Source organism: Taeniopygia guttata, chromosome 4 (assembly GCF_048771995.1).
Source record: "Taeniopygia guttata chromosome 4, bTaeGut7.mat, whole genome shotgun sequence".
Lineage (NCBI taxonomy): Eukaryota > Metazoa > Chordata > Aves > Passeriformes > Estrildidae > Taeniopygia > Taeniopygia guttata.
The window spans coordinates 34,546,352-34,565,953 of NC_133028.1; the positions used below are offsets into that span (position 1 = coordinate 34,546,352).

The 19,602-nt window shown below is 37.2% G+C and overlaps 1 protein-coding gene across 1 annotated transcript in view; it reads right to left on the reverse strand.

The window, feature by feature from the left end:
- The window catches only part of NEIL3 (nei like DNA glycosylase 3), a 28,290-nt gene extending 10,745 nt beyond the window's left edge, over positions 1-17,545 (reverse strand). The window contains 8 exon segments of the mRNA XM_030271307.4: positions 90-492; positions 2,816-2,985; positions 6,331-6,497; positions 9,325-9,399; positions 10,515-10,728; positions 11,993-12,127; positions 14,071-14,186; positions 17,374-17,545. Coding sequence (XP_030127167.4) covers positions 90-492; positions 2,816-2,985; positions 6,331-6,497; positions 9,325-9,399; positions 10,515-10,728; positions 11,993-12,127; positions 14,071-14,186; positions 17,374-17,469 — 1,376 coding nt within the window. The 5' untranslated portion in view covers positions 17,470-17,545.
- Positions 17,546-19,602: the final 2,057 nt, after the last annotated feature.

The window sequence follows — 19,602 nt, forward strand, 5'->3', positions numbered from 1 at the left end:
GAATCAAGCAGCACAGTATTCAATTAATCTTTAAGAATAAAGGTGGTTTATGGGATTATGAAGACTTGCTTTCATTTTAGAATGCATACCTGATTGCTGTATTATATGGGTGAACCGAAGGTACATGATCAGTTTTCTGTTTCTTCTGTATGTGTTTGAAAGAGACAGGCTGCTGACAGGAGGACAAAGGCAGGGCAGTTACAGGTGTTGAGCAGTCCTTGTCTTTTCTTCCTCCTGACTGGCAGGCATTGCTTTGGATCTGTTTACAATTGCTTTTTGGAAAAACACACTGAGAGTGTCCACCAGATACCTGGATATCATTTCTAAGAACAGTTTTGTTACCAAGATCTGTTAAGACAAGAGTTGTAGTTCCAAATGCAGTCTTCCTATTGATCTTTATTTCTGTGCTTGGTTTTCTGAAATCATTACAAGGGTACTTCATTAAGTTTGTGTTAAAGGCTGCAGAATCTTCGAAACTCTCCATCTTTGGAACTAAGGAAAAAAGTTTTTAGTTATACTCCAGCTGCATAGAATGCTACTGTATATTTCTGATCTGTATTTGTAAGCTGTCATGTGGAGAATGAAAGAGTAAATTTTCAGCACCATCTCAAAACCTGTCACAAATTAGAAAAGAGTACAAAATTTCTTACAATAAAAAAAAAAAATCATGCACTCTTAGAATCATGTCAAACATGTGTTTCAAGATAGCATTGCTTGAGTAGGATCAATTAATAGTACTATGTAAATGAAAGCTATTGGACAATTAAATATAAAAATTTAATTTGATCCAAACACAAGCATTAAATTTAAAATTTTCAAAATAACCTTTCATAACCCCATTAATGGGAGATCACAGAGTATAGTACCTCCAAGCAGCGATGCATTATCCATTTTTGAAATATAACTTTAGTATTGACACAAAAAGGAAAAATCAGACTTTGGGGTTTCTATTGTTTTCAAAGTTCCCATCCTTTCCCAAATTTATGTTCATCCAAACTTGGTTACTGTAAGAGGCTTTTCAGAAGAAAGCAGTTCAGACATTTGCTTTGTGGTATAAATGACAGCTTCTCCACAGATTCAGAGGCCCTTCTAGATGGCAACGATAATTTCAAAAGAATGGGAATAGTTTATTAATGCAAATTTAATACATAAGCAGTCTGTAGGTAATCCCTTTCCTGAGAAAAGGGTGAAAACCTAATGGCATCCTATGTGCAGTCTTTTTAGGTAGCTGTGAAACTATAGAGTCCTTCCTTTTCTACCATATCCAGTGCATTCCATACAAAGAAGAGGTAATTAAGCAGAACATGGGTAGATGAGACATACACGAGGGCGCACTCTCTCCAAAGGCATTCTCACTCAGAAACAAAGTAAGAATCTATACATTTGACTTGGAACATTACTTGTTTCCAAGCACCTTCCATTTTGCCACTACTGCATGGTGAAACATACTTGTTTCATTCAGACTTTTTAAGAAAGAATAGTAGTAGCTTGGCCTTGTACTTAGCAAAGGAGCATGGAAATTGCAATGTAATGGTAAATAATTATCTGTCTACAGACTGAATTATTTTGGCTGTAAAGCCAACAGCTAATTTTACAGTTGAAGTATTCCATCCTCAAAAATTCAAACTTTTCTTCTGACAGTAGGTAATTTTAGAAACAACATAAAAAACAAACTGAACCAACTGAGAGGAGAAAGACTCTTAAGGATTAACAAAAAGGGGTAAGCAAACCTGTATTTGAAAAAAAAAAAAATCTCAAATACCACTCCTATGCAAAGATAAAGTCTTATTTTTTTAAAAAATATTTCCCAACAGTATTCCATCAAGACAGCCTCAAATTCCACACCTGATTTCAGTAGTTGCATAGAACTAAACAAGTAAAACTCAGAAGTGCAGGAGAAGGAACAAGATTTTGTTTCAAAGCTTAAAGCCTTTGTACACATACTGTCAGCTGGCCTTTATAATATATGATAATATATTATATATATATAATATATAGTATCATATATTATAAAGGCCAGCTGACAGGATTAATTCCAGGATAAATGTTAGTTGGTAAATCTTATTCTGTGAGCAGATCAACATTTTCAAGTTTCTGGTGCTGATTTGGCAGAAGAATTATGCAAGATTAGCCTGTGTTGCCAACAACTGTCATGTAAGGCATGAAGATATACTTTTATTGATTCCTGACCTGAGAAAATGAACTATACCTAGTGCCAAACAAGGGTTTTCCTCACATCACTCCAGACATAAAATGATTAAGCAACGAAGCAATATTTCATGTAGATAGCAGCATTAAAAGCTCCAACAAGAGACAAACAATAAATTGAGGTAAGAAGTTCAGAATCATTTTTACTCTGAACTTGAAGGCAAAAGAAAGTAGCCCCAGAGAAACCTGGCATCCTTTTAGGAAAGGGTACTAAAATATACTGATTTTGTTCACATGAAAGAAGGACAGGTAATTTTATGACCTTTGATGATTTCTAATTCAGAGTTAAATTGCAAACTTTGAAGGATTTTAAGGAGAGTTGAAAGAATGAAGACTTTTCTCACTCCTTACCCCAGTAAAAACAAAGGGTCACTGGAGACACTTATCTATAGAATCCCACCTGCACACCAGGTTGGAAGATGACACTTAGAGGGTTTAAAACAAGACAGTTTCCATAGTGTCTGTGTAAGATTTCCTCAAAATCTGACTTCAGGTTGGCTAGTTATATATATATGATTCACAATGAGACACTTCTACATAAAAACTACACCAAAATCATAGACCTCCCCTCTTTCCCAATACAGATGCCAGACAACCCTTCAGGTACCTTCAGGTCTTGAAGTCAAACAGGCATCACAAATTTCAGCAGAAGGCTTGTTTATTAGGGTGCAGCACAAACATGTCCACTCCTCTTCAGATTTCCGAGCTACATGTTCATTAGAACATGACCCCCTGCCATATGCCCAGCCAATTAGGCTGTTTCTAGCTGGCAGTTTGCTGTGAAACAAAAGAATGACGTTAATGTTTTGTGAGGTTCCCTCTACAAATTGCCTTACACCACTCTGTGCAGGGAGGCAGGGGCTAGAGAAGAAGCCGTATGCAGTGTTAAGCCTCCTATCGCAGCTTGGACAGCATGTCACTGTTCAAGTTTGAATTTTCTTTTCTTTACCTCAAGGGCAAATCTTTCCAGATGCTGCAGAAGTAAAACAAAAATATTTAAACAGAAAACTGACAGAAAGTTAATTATTAACTGATGTACTCTCCAGGACGATGCCCCAAGTGTCTCAGATCCCCTATTATTTCCAAGTACTGCAGCAAAAATCTTGGTGTGAAAGGAAGACTGTTTAAAGGCTTTCCCCCATCTCTTGTACACAACACTTGCTAATAAATGCATTACTGGATGAAGAACTGTTTAGAAGATGAAGTGCAGAAATCACACAGTCTAACAAATAATTTTTTTTTGTTCTCATTTGAATGCTACACATAAGTCCAATTTTTATCGTAACAGCCAAAAGCACTGAAAGCTTTAAAAGTTAGAAAGTCACCACTTGCTGGAAAGCCTTTTAAAATGTAGGAACCTGGTCAGAATTAAGAAACCTAGCTGTGACTTCTGAGACAAAGATACTCCAGATAACACTAAAGATTTAGTTTTATTTATTTTCCTGTACATTATAACCTCGTATGTTGGTAGACTGATTTAGAATCATAGTTACTCCTTTTACAGCTTCCTGTTACCAAGGGATACTCCTGTCATAGTATCAAAACTCTGACAGCATGTTAAATGTAACTTGAACTTACCTGTTCAGTAAGTTGTGTATTGTTACATTGTGCTCATGGGCGTTCTGTTCCCCATTCCCAGGGATCCCTGTGACTCTGATCAGATAACCCTGGACCCCTCCTTCCTGCCCTGACAGGGCTGGCAGAGAGCCAAGAAGCCCTCCCTGTCCAAAGCCTAGATTAACCAAACATTTCCTGTTCGTCCTCTTTTTGCCCCGCTCTCCCCATGGACATCACAGAATAAAGAGAGCTGCACCATCATATATTGGGGTAAGAGCCTCTTTTAGAAATCTTTGCCATCTCCTGATATTCCTCCCCTCAAAGCCTCAGATCTCTGGGCTAGCCTGATAATTTAGGGGCTGAGAGGGGAGAAACATCAGTGTACGTATATTTCTAAGTGCTATGATATTATCCCACTTACGGTTGATAGGTTGTCAAGCGTTTTTTTACATAGTTGTTGTGGAAATGTGGACATTTTGAGACTTTTATTAAGCCTAAGAATTTAAGCACTTCAATCAATAATGCAAATGCTGTAGTTGGGCACTGTTGTGACACTCTTTTGACCCTTCACTTTTTCCATAATGATCACTTTCTGTAAGAGGCTAGAGTTCTAAGATAATGGTAGAGATATCCATTACCTACCACATCTTCCACAACAGGAAAACTAAGGAGGATAATGAGAACTACTGACACACCAAAGGGTCTGTGCTGATAAGAGGCAGAACAGACATTACAGCACCATTCATCAAAATACAGTGGCTAGCAAACAAACCAGCTGAACTGCAAGTGTTAAAATGGGTATTTTCACATTATTAGATCAATTGTTCTACTTGGTTATCAAAAAATGCATTACTAGAGTGAATATATTCAGTGTATCATGTTTGAGAATTTAATTCTATGTTGTTCCCCTGGGTCATCTTTCCTGTCATTATACCCCCCACACCCTTTCCCAATTTATGAAATATGTGAGGTAAGGTCAATTTTTAAATTCTAGGTACATTTAAATTTGATGGGCTAATTTTATAATCGGTATTTTCTAATTTTTTTTTTTTCAGTTGAGCAAAATCATAAGCTATTTGACTTGACCCAAGAACCACTGGGTTTATGATCTACAGTTTATGATTTGTAGTAAGTCAGTCTAATCACATGGGCCCCTTCCACTCTTTAAATGGGAAAAGCCTGGAATGGCAAATAAATTATTTGAGCTATATATAATTTTATATGGTAACAGTTACTGTAAAATTGAAGAGAGCAGTAGAAAACAAAACTGACCATTAGGATAAGGACAAAACAAGAAACCATCTTTCTATTTTATAGCTACCACTACCAAGTTTTTCACTTAAATACAGCACTCCTTAATTGTTTATTTAGAAGTACAACAAAAATCACTAAATCACTACTTGTTCTAGAAAACAAAGATTCTTTTCCTGGCATTGTTTTCTAGTTATCTGACTCAACAGAAGAATGCTGTCTTCCTACACTTCTGCAAAATACTTCTTATTATTACTTTCTGAAAATAGAGCAGATTTGGGTTATCAGCTTGTGAAATATTTATCTTCCATGCTGGAAATTTCGATATTTGATCTGTACTCAAAGGCAATTTTTTAAGCTTTAAGCAAAATCCCTTCAGCCATCTAAGTCTTGAAAGAAGCTTGGAGGTAGGAGAGGATTCGTGGGTTCTTAAATCTTATCTAAAACATATATATACACACACACACACTAACGAGGCAAAGTTGCAAAGTGAAACAGCATCTTACATTAGACTGACAGAGAGTATAAAGGCAGAAATCTGACGCCTCAGATGAAAATTTTCAAGAATAACAGATGCCTAAGTCTGAATAAGGTACTTTTGGAACTTTTACCTTTTGACCCTTTGTGATATCAAATGCACTTTCTGCTTTCCTGAAATAAAAGGAGGAAAGCTGCTGCTAGCACAATTTATGTGGAACTGAAAGTGCCTCTGTAGCACACCTATAGCAAAAGCTTTTAAAATCCAATGAGGAGGAAGAAAGAGTACTAAGCCCCTAAAATATTTGCTGCACTCTGAATTTACTGAAGTTTTACTTATCATTGGTGTAAGTCTATATCCAGAAGAAAATTGCACAGATGCACAGCTATCTAGATATGCCAGGACTGATGGGGCTATCCTGCAAAAAGAAAGACGAATTCCTACTTCATGGTATTCAACTCAGTTGTGTGGAAACATCCGTGCCCTTTATATTGATAACACCAACAACAAAGGGTGACTTCTCCGGTGACTTAAGTTTCAGTGAATAAATCTCAGTACTCTGAATTGTTCTGTAATTCCTACATTTGATTAGAGTAATAGCTGCTTCATAATAGATGACACCTCTGAAAAGAATAGTAGCAAAGAATCAAACCTTCTAACCATTTTTAAATACCAATAGCCACAACTTTTTTTTTTTTTTTGCAAGATCTGGTTTTGTTTGGCATAGTTAATTTAGCTATAAAATGCATAGAGACCCATTCTATTTCAAAGGGAGTGTCCTCTTACTGTAACAGCCCTTTGAGTTGCTTAGAAATGTCACCATGTTACCATCATACCTAAGATTGACAAGCTGGGGATCTGCCTTTTGACATCGAGAGCAGAAGTAAGTCATCCTGTTGTGGTCTCCCAAACGACACACGGTGATGCTGCCACTGCACTCCCTGCATGCTGGGCGCTTGTACACTTTGTAGTGTCGGTATAGCGGAGAGCCCGTTTTGCGGCACTAAAACAGAACGTGTTTAAAACCCAAGTTAAAGACTCAGGAGCAATTTTACGTGAGACTGAAAATAGAAAGCCCTACATAAACTGTCAACTCAATGAGTAGGTGAAGATATTTAAGAGAGACACTAATAAAGGCTATCCCTGTATTTCACATTATTTTATGTAAAGAATTGACAAATCAGGTATAACAGTGTCTGTAATTCTCCACATAATGAAATAAAACACAGAAAAAAAAAAAAGCATACTAGCAAGATTGCAAGCAAATACATGCTAGAAACTCTGAGTTCAGCTGGACCAGCTAGCTCTGATTCAGCACCAGTAGTCTTTGTGACATTCACACTCTCTGGATAGAGAGACATAATTCTGTCTCTCAGGAGAAGCACAGAGAGAAGAAGAGAAAACAATCTTTATTTCCGCTCCTTTGTTTTCCCCATGTGGAATTTGGTGTGGAGATTGTTTATCTGAAGTGATTGCTTGATTGGATTCTGGTGAAGGTTGTTTGGGTACAACGACTAATCAGATCCAGCTGTGTCTAGACTCTCAGCAGAGAAGTCACAAGTTTGTTAGGTAAGTAAGAAGTATGTAGAATAGCATCTCTTTAAACAGTATATTAATGCAATATAGTATAGTTTTAATAAAGCAGATCATTCAGCCTTTTATCTGGAGCCAGACATCATTATTTCTTCCCTGAGCTGGCGTCGCCTGATTTCCGATACTTAACCTGACACCTGCAGGAGTCTTCTCGAAGAGCTAGAGCTCCAATCAATGCAGCATAGAAAACAAATCAAACCACAAAACAAACACTGCCTTCTCTCACCCCCAAAAGAGCCAAAAACATAGCGCAGCTCAGATGTGATGCTACAATCTGGGTCAATAAGCCTTCCCAAAACTTAAAGAACTGTGCAATGCAGAAATATTCCCAAGATTCTGTAAATGTTGGATAGTGCCCAGTAAAGCTGCTCAGCTTCACTGTGGCCCTGGCCATGCCAGAGAACCTGGCTCGTGAAAAGCAACTTGGCACTATGGTGAGCTCCCCAGATTCTGGCAGAAAGCTGTATTAAATTAAGTATAGAACAAGCCCAAGGGCAGTGACCTGAAAAGCCTCCAGACAGCTGGCAGGCACATTTCATGATACAATTCCCAAAACACCCATGAAGTCAACATAGCGCACTATAGCTAGAAGTGGCAAAAAATAAATCCAAACAAGAAGTGCCCAGTAGAGATGCAGCCAACTCTGCAGAGCCACACAAGTTTCTGCCCTACAGTTGCAAATCCTTGGGCTCAGTTCAAACGACACCACAGCTGGCCAAGTAATACCAGCACAGCTCTGGCAGAGTTCACTAGCTCTAGCTCCATAACATATGAAAACCCTTGGAGTTCTCCCAAAACACAGGTGTCTTTGAGCACAGTACATTGCTTCTACTGTGCTCTTATTCATCAGTCTTGCTGAAAGAGAATTCTTGTGCCAGTACAAACTAGTAATTCAATCAGGAGGAATTACTAATATATATTTGCATGAATATTCACAGCTGCCTCCTCAAGGCTTTCAGTCAGTTTCTTGTAAGTAGCTTTTTTCCCATTCAGTTATGCAAAAACAAAACAAAAGCAACAGCTTTTTACACAAACAAGATTCTTCATCTTTGCATCTGCAATGATACAGCATGATGACGGCAAACAATCTATAACAGTCTATTAAAAAATTCAAGCACTATCCCTCATTAACATATTTTCTTTATGTCTCTAAGATGGAAGAAGAGGCTAGCCCTCTTAAAAGTACTTGACTGGTGAGTACTTGCCAAGTGTGAACTACAGAAGTGTTCAAATTGGCTAAACAAAGTCTAACTTGTTTACAGTCCAAAAGCCTTTAAATTTCTGAGTATTAGTTGCTAGAAGTCTCTTTACTGGCAGACTTCACTATGAAGTTCAGAAAATGAAAACATTTCCCTACCAACAAACCAAAGTACTCTTTAGTGGGTTGAGGGAAGGTAGACATTGAAGCAGACTATTAAACAAATTAGTTTTAGCCTTTATGATTTTAGAATTGCTAGGTGCCCTCACTCACCAAAAAAGTTCTTTTTTAGCACTGCTAGCTCCTTGCCTTTCATGAATATCAAGAGAAAGACAAAAACGGCACTATACGTCACTATTGCTGGTCATTATTTTGTATGCAGTTTAAAGAAACAAAACATAAAAGAATTAGGTCAAATTCTCTCTTTTTCTATTGTGGAAAGCTAAAGAGCACCATGAATTATGGAGTTTATACAGGAAGAAATTAAATCCTACTGAAGTTATAGCAGTAGGGAGAAATTGTAATTTATTTCACTTTATCAAACAAAACCATCATTTCAGTTAGGAAAAAAAAGTTGTAAGAAGTTGCAAACTATTTAGTCAAATAAATTTAATCGGTATTTCAAGTTTTATATAGGAAGCCACATCAAATACATTCGTACTTCCCTGGGATAATCTCTAGTTCCCATTCTGAAGAGTAATCTTTATGTTACCTTACATGTAACTTTCTGCTTAGCCTACATCAATTCTGACATGTTCAGACTGGCACAACAGCACATGAACAGAAAGACTGAACTGGCCCTCAGGCAACATCTGTGCAAGTCTTTCTGGCCAAACTGCGCATATTTTGACAATCTTGACTCTCCCTACCTTTCCATCATCTGTCAATTCACAAATAATAAAGACCACACAAGCCAATACTCCTATTCATGGAAACACTTGCTTTGTTGGATCTTTATACCATTTTCACCAGATGATCACACACAGCTAAACATGCCAGAGTAACATTTTGAAAGTTTTCCTGAAATATGTGACAATACCTTATAAAAAAGCAGGGTAAAATCACGTGTCATTTTCACCAAGTGACGTATATGCTCATCTCTCAGCTGGCAAACCTGTAAGAAAGACAAGAATGATTTTTAGAATATTACGATGCTAAGGGACAAAGGCAAAAAACGACCTATGAGGCAGGTGCACTTTGAACACTGATGTGGAGTTGCTTTTCTCCATATTGTAATAATTCCCTGACTTCGTGTTATATGTATCATCTCAGTAAAATAGCATATGTTTACATTCTATAATAGAAAAACTCACTAATTGCATGCTAAACAACATGCTTTGCCTCAACCATGCAAAACATGTGGTAGAAATTTCAGTTGTCTTGCTCTATATTGACCAAAGAGTTCATAATCACATTAATAATAGAGTTATCAAGTCTCATATACCTCCTAATTTCCTCATGGATCATAATAGGACCTATCATCTGAGGCTCTTTCCTCTGAGAGATAGTCAGGAAGAATATGCAAGTCAAAAGCATCACAATAAGATGCATCAACCAAATTTATTTTTCTTAAAAATCCAAAATTTTAAATCACATTTTTCTTTTTCTCTGTCATATCACTGATAAAATTAGAATTCAAATTGATCCTATGAACAATTTTCAAAATACTGTTTAAAAAACTTTTCAGTTACTAATCTTTCCATTTACATCCTATGTCATCTCTGTTTTGCAAATATCATCTTCTCAACCACAGTTTGAAAACACATGCTTGAGGATCTTAAAACAGAAAAAGCATGATAAACAATGGTAGAAAAAAACAACTGATGCCAGCTAGCAGGATAACAAGTGGAAGAAGCAGCTGCAAAAATTATCAACTCTACCACAAACTATTTTGGGTAGTAAATGAACAAAAACCCAAAAAAAAAAAAACCACCAAAAAAAACCAACAACAAAAAAGCACTTTTCACTTTCCCTTATTTATAGATTGTCAGTTTAATGGTAGCATAACAGGATGCCAGACTTAAAATATGGAAGTTAATCAGCTCCAAGGAGTACCAACACAAAAATCTCTAGTTATAATGATAAAACATTAATTTAGTGTCTAACAATAACTTAAGAAATTACAGATGACAAAGCAAAGGTAAAAAGAAAACAAAATATTAAATAAACATGTATTTAAATTCTTAATATTTTGGTGTCCTTAAAAACCATCTTGAGACATTCACCCACCTTAAGAGCTGGATGAAGACCACTATCAAACAGTGCTTCATTCTTTATGATATTTCCTACTCCAGGTAATACTGTTTGATCCAGTAACACATCACACAGCATACGGGTGCTCTGCTGCTTAATCTCATTTTCTGCTCTTGAAAAGCTAAACTTTGGAGAACAGACATCCAAACTTTCCATCATCCTCACTTTCTGCTCACACTCAGCTGCATTTCTGGAAGAGAAAAATACACAGATTAATTTTTATTTTAAATATATTCTAATATTGCAGTGTGGTTTTAAAAACAACACAAAGTAGAATATTATATGCAGATAACAGAAACCATGATAACACTAGTGACAAGAAGCAGCACAGAAATTCCATTAAACACCTCTTCCAAAAACACGTCAATGATAGGTGCATGGAACACGCATCTAGTCCAACATATAAGAAATCATCTCATTTTGTTCCTATGAGCTTGCAAAATATTTGCCAGCTCCTTGCTTTAAAACTACTTCCAAGATGGAAAGCCCCTATGTTAGGACCCTCAAACATACCTAACTGTAGGGTTACATGGTCCACTAGTTACAACATGACATTTATGTGTGTGTGCATATGTACGTAAAATATAATTATATATTTCAAAGAATCACAGAATATTCTGAGTTGGAAGGCTCCCACAAGGATCATGAAGTCCAGCTCTTAAGTGAATGGCCCTAATGGGGATCAAACCCACAATCTGGTATTATTAGCACTGTGCTCTAACCAACCAACCAAATTATAATTATGTAATAGATGTATGCAGTAGTAGATTATTAACAGTAGTTACAAAATCTTAAAAATATATATTCATATTTTAAAATATATATTGTTAGGATAAGCATACTCATTTGAAAATAATACTATACAAAAAGTATTGGCTTATATGAGATTTTGTGGTTTGTAATTTTACATACACTTATATATGTTGCATGAATTTATATGCCCATTTCCACTCAAGAGCCTCAATCACTTTAAAATAAAGCTTTCTGGTGTTTTTTTTAGGAGTGTGAAGTACGGTGCTAATGGGCATAAACATCTGCTTAATGGAAATTAGAACAATTATAAAAATTTGCTTCCAAAAAGAAAAAAATAAAAACCCAGCCTCAGGAGCATAAAAACTTGAAACCAGTATCATGACAGGTTGTTTGTTACTCTTGTTAAGAAATGAGACTTGGACATAAATTAACAGAGCAATAGGTTTAAGCATACAGATCTAAGGATAGAATTAAATCCAACTTCCACTCCACACTTGACACTACGGCATAGAACTACTTCAACTGTATGTAAGCACTGATAAAAAGTAATAAACTCAAATTACCATACCCATAAATATGCTATGTTTAAAAAGTTTTGTCCTGATAGAATCCAAGCATTTAACAATTTGTACATGAATTTTCATTTAGCTTACAAGAATGTTATAAAAAGAAATAAACTGTTTCATTAGTTTCTGCTTTACCTATATTCTACTGTCACATCCCAAAAACAAACAGTATCTTCCATAAGCTGTATCTCCAAAATTGGTTGTGCTCCGTTTCTGTCTTTGCTTCCATCAGGATTAATGTGCATGGAACCATTCATACCAAAGTGAATCCTTGGAAACAAAGAGATATTTTATAGGTATTTTAAGTTCACTATCATTTCCAAGCACTACACCAGTCTATTTTTAGAGCTGTGAACCTTACCTAACCAAGTCAGTATGTATGTACATAAATTGTAGTCATTACCAGTAACACAGCAACAAACTTAGCTTACAGAATGCTCAATTCCCAAAGAAGAAAGAATGCTCCCCAAGTAAAAATCCCTCCAAAACATAGCTGGTTGTGTAGTCTTCATAACACATTATATAGAAATCAAACCTGACCATTCAGAAGCACCATTTTCTGGTACACTTAGAATTTTTTTCACTTGACCTGCTGATCTTCCAACACATATTCTTAAATTTTCAGGAAGGCTGAAAGAAATGAGGCCACTTGACCAGAAATTTTTCTATTAAATCAGGCAGAAATCACCTGGTATGAAAAGAAATTATTTAGTCCCCATATTCCCACCACTGTTATCAAATTGCAGCTAAATCCAGTAACGTCACAAACAACGTAATTAGTATTTGCCATATGTTGTTTTCTGCTTTTCTTAGCCTACAACCACAGCAAAACCTGCAAGTCAATTAAAAATTAATAAAAGAAATAAACTGAAAAATGCACAGATGGCAAAGTAGAAGAACAGACCCTTTCAAGTGTTCATTTTAGAGATTAGTCATGCTTTAAGAGGTCTTAAGTTATATAAAATATTCTACGAGGAGCCATGATTGAGCAAAGGACAAGTCTATTATCTCATACATTTAATTTATTACAAATTCACCTGGTACAATCAAGTCCTAAAAAACATCGGATAAGTGGGAATGCCTATTACTATACACTGTATATCAGAAAAAGTGGATTATTTTGTAGTTACAAGAAGATTTCACAGATTAAGCTCCACAAATGACCAAAGATATGCAATGTCTCTATTTCCAGTAACCTAGCCTTCTTAAATTTCAGGAAGGACAGGCATTTTAAATATTTACAGATGGGCTAAGACAACATGTCATTAAGCCTAGTCTTAAACTTAACTCTTTAAAACATGAAAAAAATAATGCCATGAGTTACTTAAAAACCTGTGTCTTTCCAAAACTCTTCTTACAAGTCAGATCAGGTGATAAAGTTGTTTCAATCACTTCTATCTTCAAAAGCCATTTTCAATTCTCAAGTATCATGAGTAGTACTGCACAGGCTTAACTAGGCAAACTTATTTTTAAACCTAAGCAAATTTATTTTTAAATCAAACTCTTGCATCTTGCTAAGAAATGGTGACGCACTAAATGCTTCCAGAAAATTATTTTTTATTCAATTTAATAGCGGATGGTTTCATTTACCAAGCTCCAGTATACTGTTTGAAAGAAACTCTAAGAATCACAACTATTAGCTATTCTAGTGCCTTCGCAGATCATGACTAGGAAAAAAAAAATTGAATCATCACTACATGTTTACACTCAAAAGCATTAAGAAACTTATAAAATTTAATTCTAAAGTGTTTCATTACCTTTGATGTCCTGAAATAGGGCAAAATAGAAGTCTTTTTAATTAAACATATAAAAGGCATGCTAATTAAACCTAGGAAATGTTATTCAATGAGAACTAGTAGTAATGATTTGATGATTTGTTTTAAAGTAAAAAGGTAAGACTTTAGAATGATTACAATACACAATATTGCAGGGATCTGAATGCACTGCATGTATTATAACTGTTTTGTCTTCAGAAAATGCAACTTCCTGTTTGAAACAAAGCATGTCAATAAATAACTGTCCTTTTCAGACACCTTTACATTGAATCTTGGAGTAAAGCAGTAAATTATCTAAACATGTGACTATATCCAGTACACCTGTACTGCAGGGAGGCTGATGAGAAGTTTCTAACACTTTCAAATTTCTGAAAGTGCCATTAGCAAGGTCAAGATGACCCCCCCCAAATATGCATAGAAAGCCTTTTTCTCACTTACCTCAAAGCTTTTTGATCAAAATACATAAAAAGTTCCTTTCCCAATGTCTCCACACCCCTGTAAACATGTCCAACAAGGAAATCATGACCAGAGATTCTCTCTTTACTTGCAGCAGTCTGAAAAATGAGTACACGCACAAATATTAAAGAGAATTTATACTGCTTTAATTCTAGCACCAGTACACATTCAGCAAGCAGCTGTACAAACTAATTTTTCCAGCTTGGACAACATTAACTATTTTCTCCTTAAGCCTTCTACCAAAAACAATGGAACTATTTACCCAGGAAGCAGTCACTATTGCTAATGCTATCATAACTTACCTCAATTTTTTTCCTAACTGAAACAATACATATTTTTTATCAGAGAATTTTATGCCTTTTGCTTCAAGTCATGAATTTATAATAAGAGTTTCAGACTGGTGTAAAATAAACAGGTACAGTTTGAATATTAAAAACATGTCAGTGCCAATTCTGCCATTTGCAGATCTATATCCTTCTTCAAATGTTGATAATAGCCTTGCAGTATTTTGCATAGTGCATTGTGTATTGCAGAAAAGCCTCCACTGAGCCCACAGAGATATCTCTCTCTTCCTACTAGTCTAAAGTCTAATCTCAGAAGCAGGTGAGCAGCAGGCAGGACACTACTAGAGGACAAGATAAATGTGAGATTAAAGCAGTCATATTTTCTTGCTTAGCACATGAAAATACATTGAAATTATAAGGGATGTCTACAGGTTATCTAGTCCAAATGCCTGGTCGAAGCAGAATACACTGAGGACAGGGAGCTCAGGGCCTTGTCCAGTCACATTCAGAGCAGCTCCAGGGATGGACACTCCCGCCTCTTTGTGCTCTTGTTCCATGGCTTGACTGTTGTTGTGGTGGAAAATTTTTCCAACTAATGAGAAAATTTTAATACCTAATGAGAACTTTTCCTGTTGTCACCTGCATCTGCTGTGCACAGCAACAGGAGACTAGCTCTGTCTCCTCCATATCCTCCTTACATGCACCTGAGGAGAGCAATAAAACCCCAGTTCTGTCAACTTCTTGAGCACCATGTGCTTCACCCTGCTAATCATACCAGAGGACTCACTCTAGTATGTTATTATCTTATTATTGCTGAGGAGTTGGAAGCTCGGGTGCAGCCTTGCAATTGCTGCTCAGAAGTAAGCATCACTCTCCTCAACCTGCAGAGCCCAGCATGGGGCTGTCCCTCTTCTTGGAATATGGCCTCAGCTTTTACAGGACCCTAAGATCCTTTTTTGATCCAGAGCCATTTCCCACCTGAGCAGCAGCCAAGACTGTGCTGTTCCATGACACTCTTCTGTTCCAAGTGCAGGATTCTGAAAGTTTTCCAAATGCAGAACTTGACTTTCTACCAGCCCATTTTTCTCAGCCTGTGAAAGTCCCCCTGACTAGCAACAGAATCTGTGAGCAGCAGATTCACTGTTCTCATAGCCCTGACTGCAAGGCAGGTACACATATCAGTGCTTCAGCTGCAGCACTCAATTTCAATGCAAATATGTATGAAAGCAACTCTGGCAAATCAGCCAGACTTCTGCTAGTTAGTGACATTTCAGAGCTACTCTCTATGCAATCTCCCACTGCATTATTACCTTGAAATTATATTCATTTAGAGAGTTTTATGGTTATTATTCTGTCAAGTAAGAAAATGAAAACATTTCTTGCCTAACATCACTTACTTTGTCTACTATCAAAATATGAAGCAAAATTTTGCTCCCATGTAAGTTCACACTTTCCAATAAAAATATTGGAGTCTGTTGCTGTGCAATAGTGTATTTTAACTTTAAGCCACTCAGGTTTGTTTAAAATAAAACAGAATAAGAAATTACTGAGATGGAAAACTAGCTTGGCTTTTCAAATATTTGAAGCTAAATTCATATCTCTTTGGTGTGAGGCAAACTCTTACAGTCATCATAGAAGAAACTCTCATAAACACTGTAATCAGCAGTGGGCAAACTTTGGCCATGGTTAGCAGCCTATGAAATCTAAAAAGTTCAAGACCCATAGGCTGGTCATTTTCCAATGAATAGAGGCTGCCCTGAGGTTCCTTTTACTGCACAAAATGATGATAATGAATCTATTTGAGGGAGTGAGGTTTCTTTTTGAAACCTTAGGAGAATAACTCCTTTCTTCAAAAATCTGTCCTGGAAGATATTAACCTAAAAAGACTAGTCTTAAGAGATATCTCAGATGTATTTTCAACCACATTCTTTCCTAAATTGTTTCATTGAAGTACTATCTCACTGTGCCTTAATCACAAACTCCTACATGGCTTTATACACACTAAAAGTGGGTAAAAATTCCCCAACTTTCTGCCTGGAGGCATCCAATATATTTACTTCTGACACAAGCAACATACAATCTCTTAAAAGTGAGCAAAAATGAGGCATAGAAAAAAAGATACCTTAGCTAGCTCTGTAATCAAAACCAGAAAGGCCAGAACCTACACACTCATCAGCCAAGGCTGCTTACTGACACATCTCCTACAAGGTCTCACGAGTCCCAGCAGCTTTACACTAGTGAGCTATGCTGTCAATGAAAGGATACAAACTGGTAGGGAAATTACATACTGTGCACACTGAAAGCAAATGTCACACTCTTTATTTAAATACTTGGTCTAATCCAAATTGCTTTAAAAAATTATTATAGAAGTAAAAGCCCCTTTTCTGAAGGTCAACATGTACCTTTCTCATGTTTCACACAGATTAGAATCATAGTATGGTTTGGTTTCGAAGGGACCTTGAAGAGCATCTAGGATATGCCTAGACTGAGAAGATTATGAAGAAGGAAGATTAGTAATAATTTCCCTTTTATGTAACGTTTCCTCGAGCAACATGGTATTTTGAAATTCATCTTTCCCTCATTACTCCTCAACTCTCCTGTATCTACAGCTTCAGCATCGCCTTTACACATCTGACCTGCCGAGACTTGTTATGTTGCTGAAAACATTTCACAACTTCAAGGAAGAATAAACAGCATTCGCGGATGACACCCACCATCACCCGCGGACACGGCATCCGCGGCGCGGGGGCACCAACCGCCCCGCTCGGAGCTCCGGCCGCCAGCCCCGTGCGCGGCAGCCCAGCGGCTCCTGCCCGGCTCTCACCCACAACTGGCGGCTTTCACCACCGCGGGCACCCACGAGCAACACCGCTGGGCCGCGCTGCCCGAGGCAGCTGCCGCGCCCTGTCCCGGTGGCCGGGCCGCCAGCGCCGCTGCAGCTCCCGCCCCGTCCCTGTGCCCGTCCCCGTCCCTGTGCCCGTCCCCGTCCCTGTGCCCTCACCGCGCCGCCGCCCCGCGCGGCCCGCACGCGCTGCCCCCGGCGCAGGCGCGCCCGCAGGCGCTCGGCGCAGAGCGCGCAGCCCGGGCCCTCCACCATGGCCGCCGCCGCCTTTCGAACGTGCCGCTCGGCTGAGGGCGGCAGCACCGCCCCGCTATTTCCTGTTTGTCTCCGCTGCGGCAGCTTCCCTTGCTCGGACTTTCTCCTCTTTCGACTTTCCGGTTTTCCTCGCCGGCTCCTGGTAGCGCTGTGCTGTTATCTAAAACACGCGCAAGTGCATCTTCCTTCAAGACTTAATTCACAATCAGAAATTAATGTCAGTTTTAAAAAGTCGATATTTAACAGGTTTCTGCAGTCAGTCTAGGTTTACAGAAGTAAAATGCTCCTTTACCCGCCACATTTGAAGTACGATCAGGCGTAATGAACTGCGAGTTCTAATAAATCGGGGGAATTTGCATTGCAAGGTAGAACACTGGACACCATTTCCCATGCCCAGCTCGTGAGGCAATGCTCACACTGGTTAAAAATTCTCAGTGCCGTTCCTTACATACACAGTCCTATCCACTCTTCTATCTGGGTTCAATCAACTGTGTTTTTCTTTTTTTATATATATATATATATATATATATATATATATATATATATATATATATATATATATAATTTTTTTTACATGAAGGGAAGTGGATAAATCAGGCTAAATGATGTTTGTTGAAATAAAATATAATTCACATTTTCGGCTGAAGCTAGGGTGTGCTACCCTTGTTGCAAATGCCTTTTCTCTTTTTCTCAGTGGTGTTTTTGCTGAGATTTTTAATATCAAGACAACACGGCAATTTTTAGTCAGAGAATTAAGCTCACAAGTCAGAGATCGGCAATGTTAAAAAATGGCATGCAAAAGTGATTTTTTCTGCTGCTCTAGAATTTTGCCTTACTATTCTTTCAAGCAATTAGAAATTGATACATAACTCAGGTTTCTATATTAATGTTTGAAGTACTTTAAAAGCACAGACAATATTTCCTGTCATTTGGCAGTCAAACATAATGTTTTTCATAATAAGGTATTTCATTTCATAGCTGCATATTTTTCAGTCAATGGTTTCTGCAGTATGTTACAGCAGACGGTTTTCAATTCCACATCCAATTCTGCAGATTAATCAGAAGTTCCAATAGTAACCATTAATTAGGTTCTCTAGCCATTTTTCACTTATGTACATGAATTTTAACCAGAGGTTCTGCAGTAACGCACCTTTTTCATGCACTTTTATTCCACTAAAAGCTGAATTGCAGGTATACACAATCTGCTGTCGGTGAGATTCATATTAAAGGGTTTGGTGGTGACAAACATTTGGGAATATCTTTGCTATAATAAAAACATTTAATAATATTTTTTGAAACAAAGGGAAGAGAAGTAATAGCACTGTAATATACCAGTCTGACTTTTCTGTGTTCTGTAGCAAATGACCAGTGCTGAACTCTAAACCAGGATAGTTTATAGGTAAAAGTACCTAAATGACAACAGCTGAATGAAGAACAGTTGTTGGGCTATATTAGTGCTCATACAATTTCTTAGTGATCTAATAGTGTAGCCAAGTGAGAAATATACAGCTGTTTGTGCTTTACAGCATTTACAGCATTACATATATGAATAATCTTAGTTGCTTTTGTGAAAGTATTTCCTAGAGTCAGGAAATCTCAGTTGCTGCCATTCAGTTTCAACAATTAAATTCCCAGCTACAAGGCAAGTTTTAAATAGAAGAAAATAAAAACTTCATTAAATTTATTCCAGAGTTCTGTATTAGAATTTAACATTTCTTGGCAGGTAATTCCATCAATAGTTCACACCTTATTTTGATTTTGAAAAATCCAATGTCCACAAGAATCTCTCCCACAGGTAATTAAATGTGCAAATTACAAACAAACAAACAAGCAAATAAATCTCACTCAAGTATAAGTTTAACATTTGACTGTTTTTTTTACTTCCTGACTGCCTTTGCATCAAACAAAATTAGTCTATTCTACTGTACAATAATTGATAGAGCTAGTAACACAAATTATCTGCAGTGAAAGGTAAAATCTATTTTTAAAACAAAAATTGAGTAAGTCTACATATGCTCATAAATTTGACCTGTGCTCTTGGAGCTCTGTGCACAGCTGCCTCTTTTATTTTTCCCAATGAGGTTTGCAGGCATAATTTCTTGGTTTATTTGTGCATTTGCATATCTACCATCA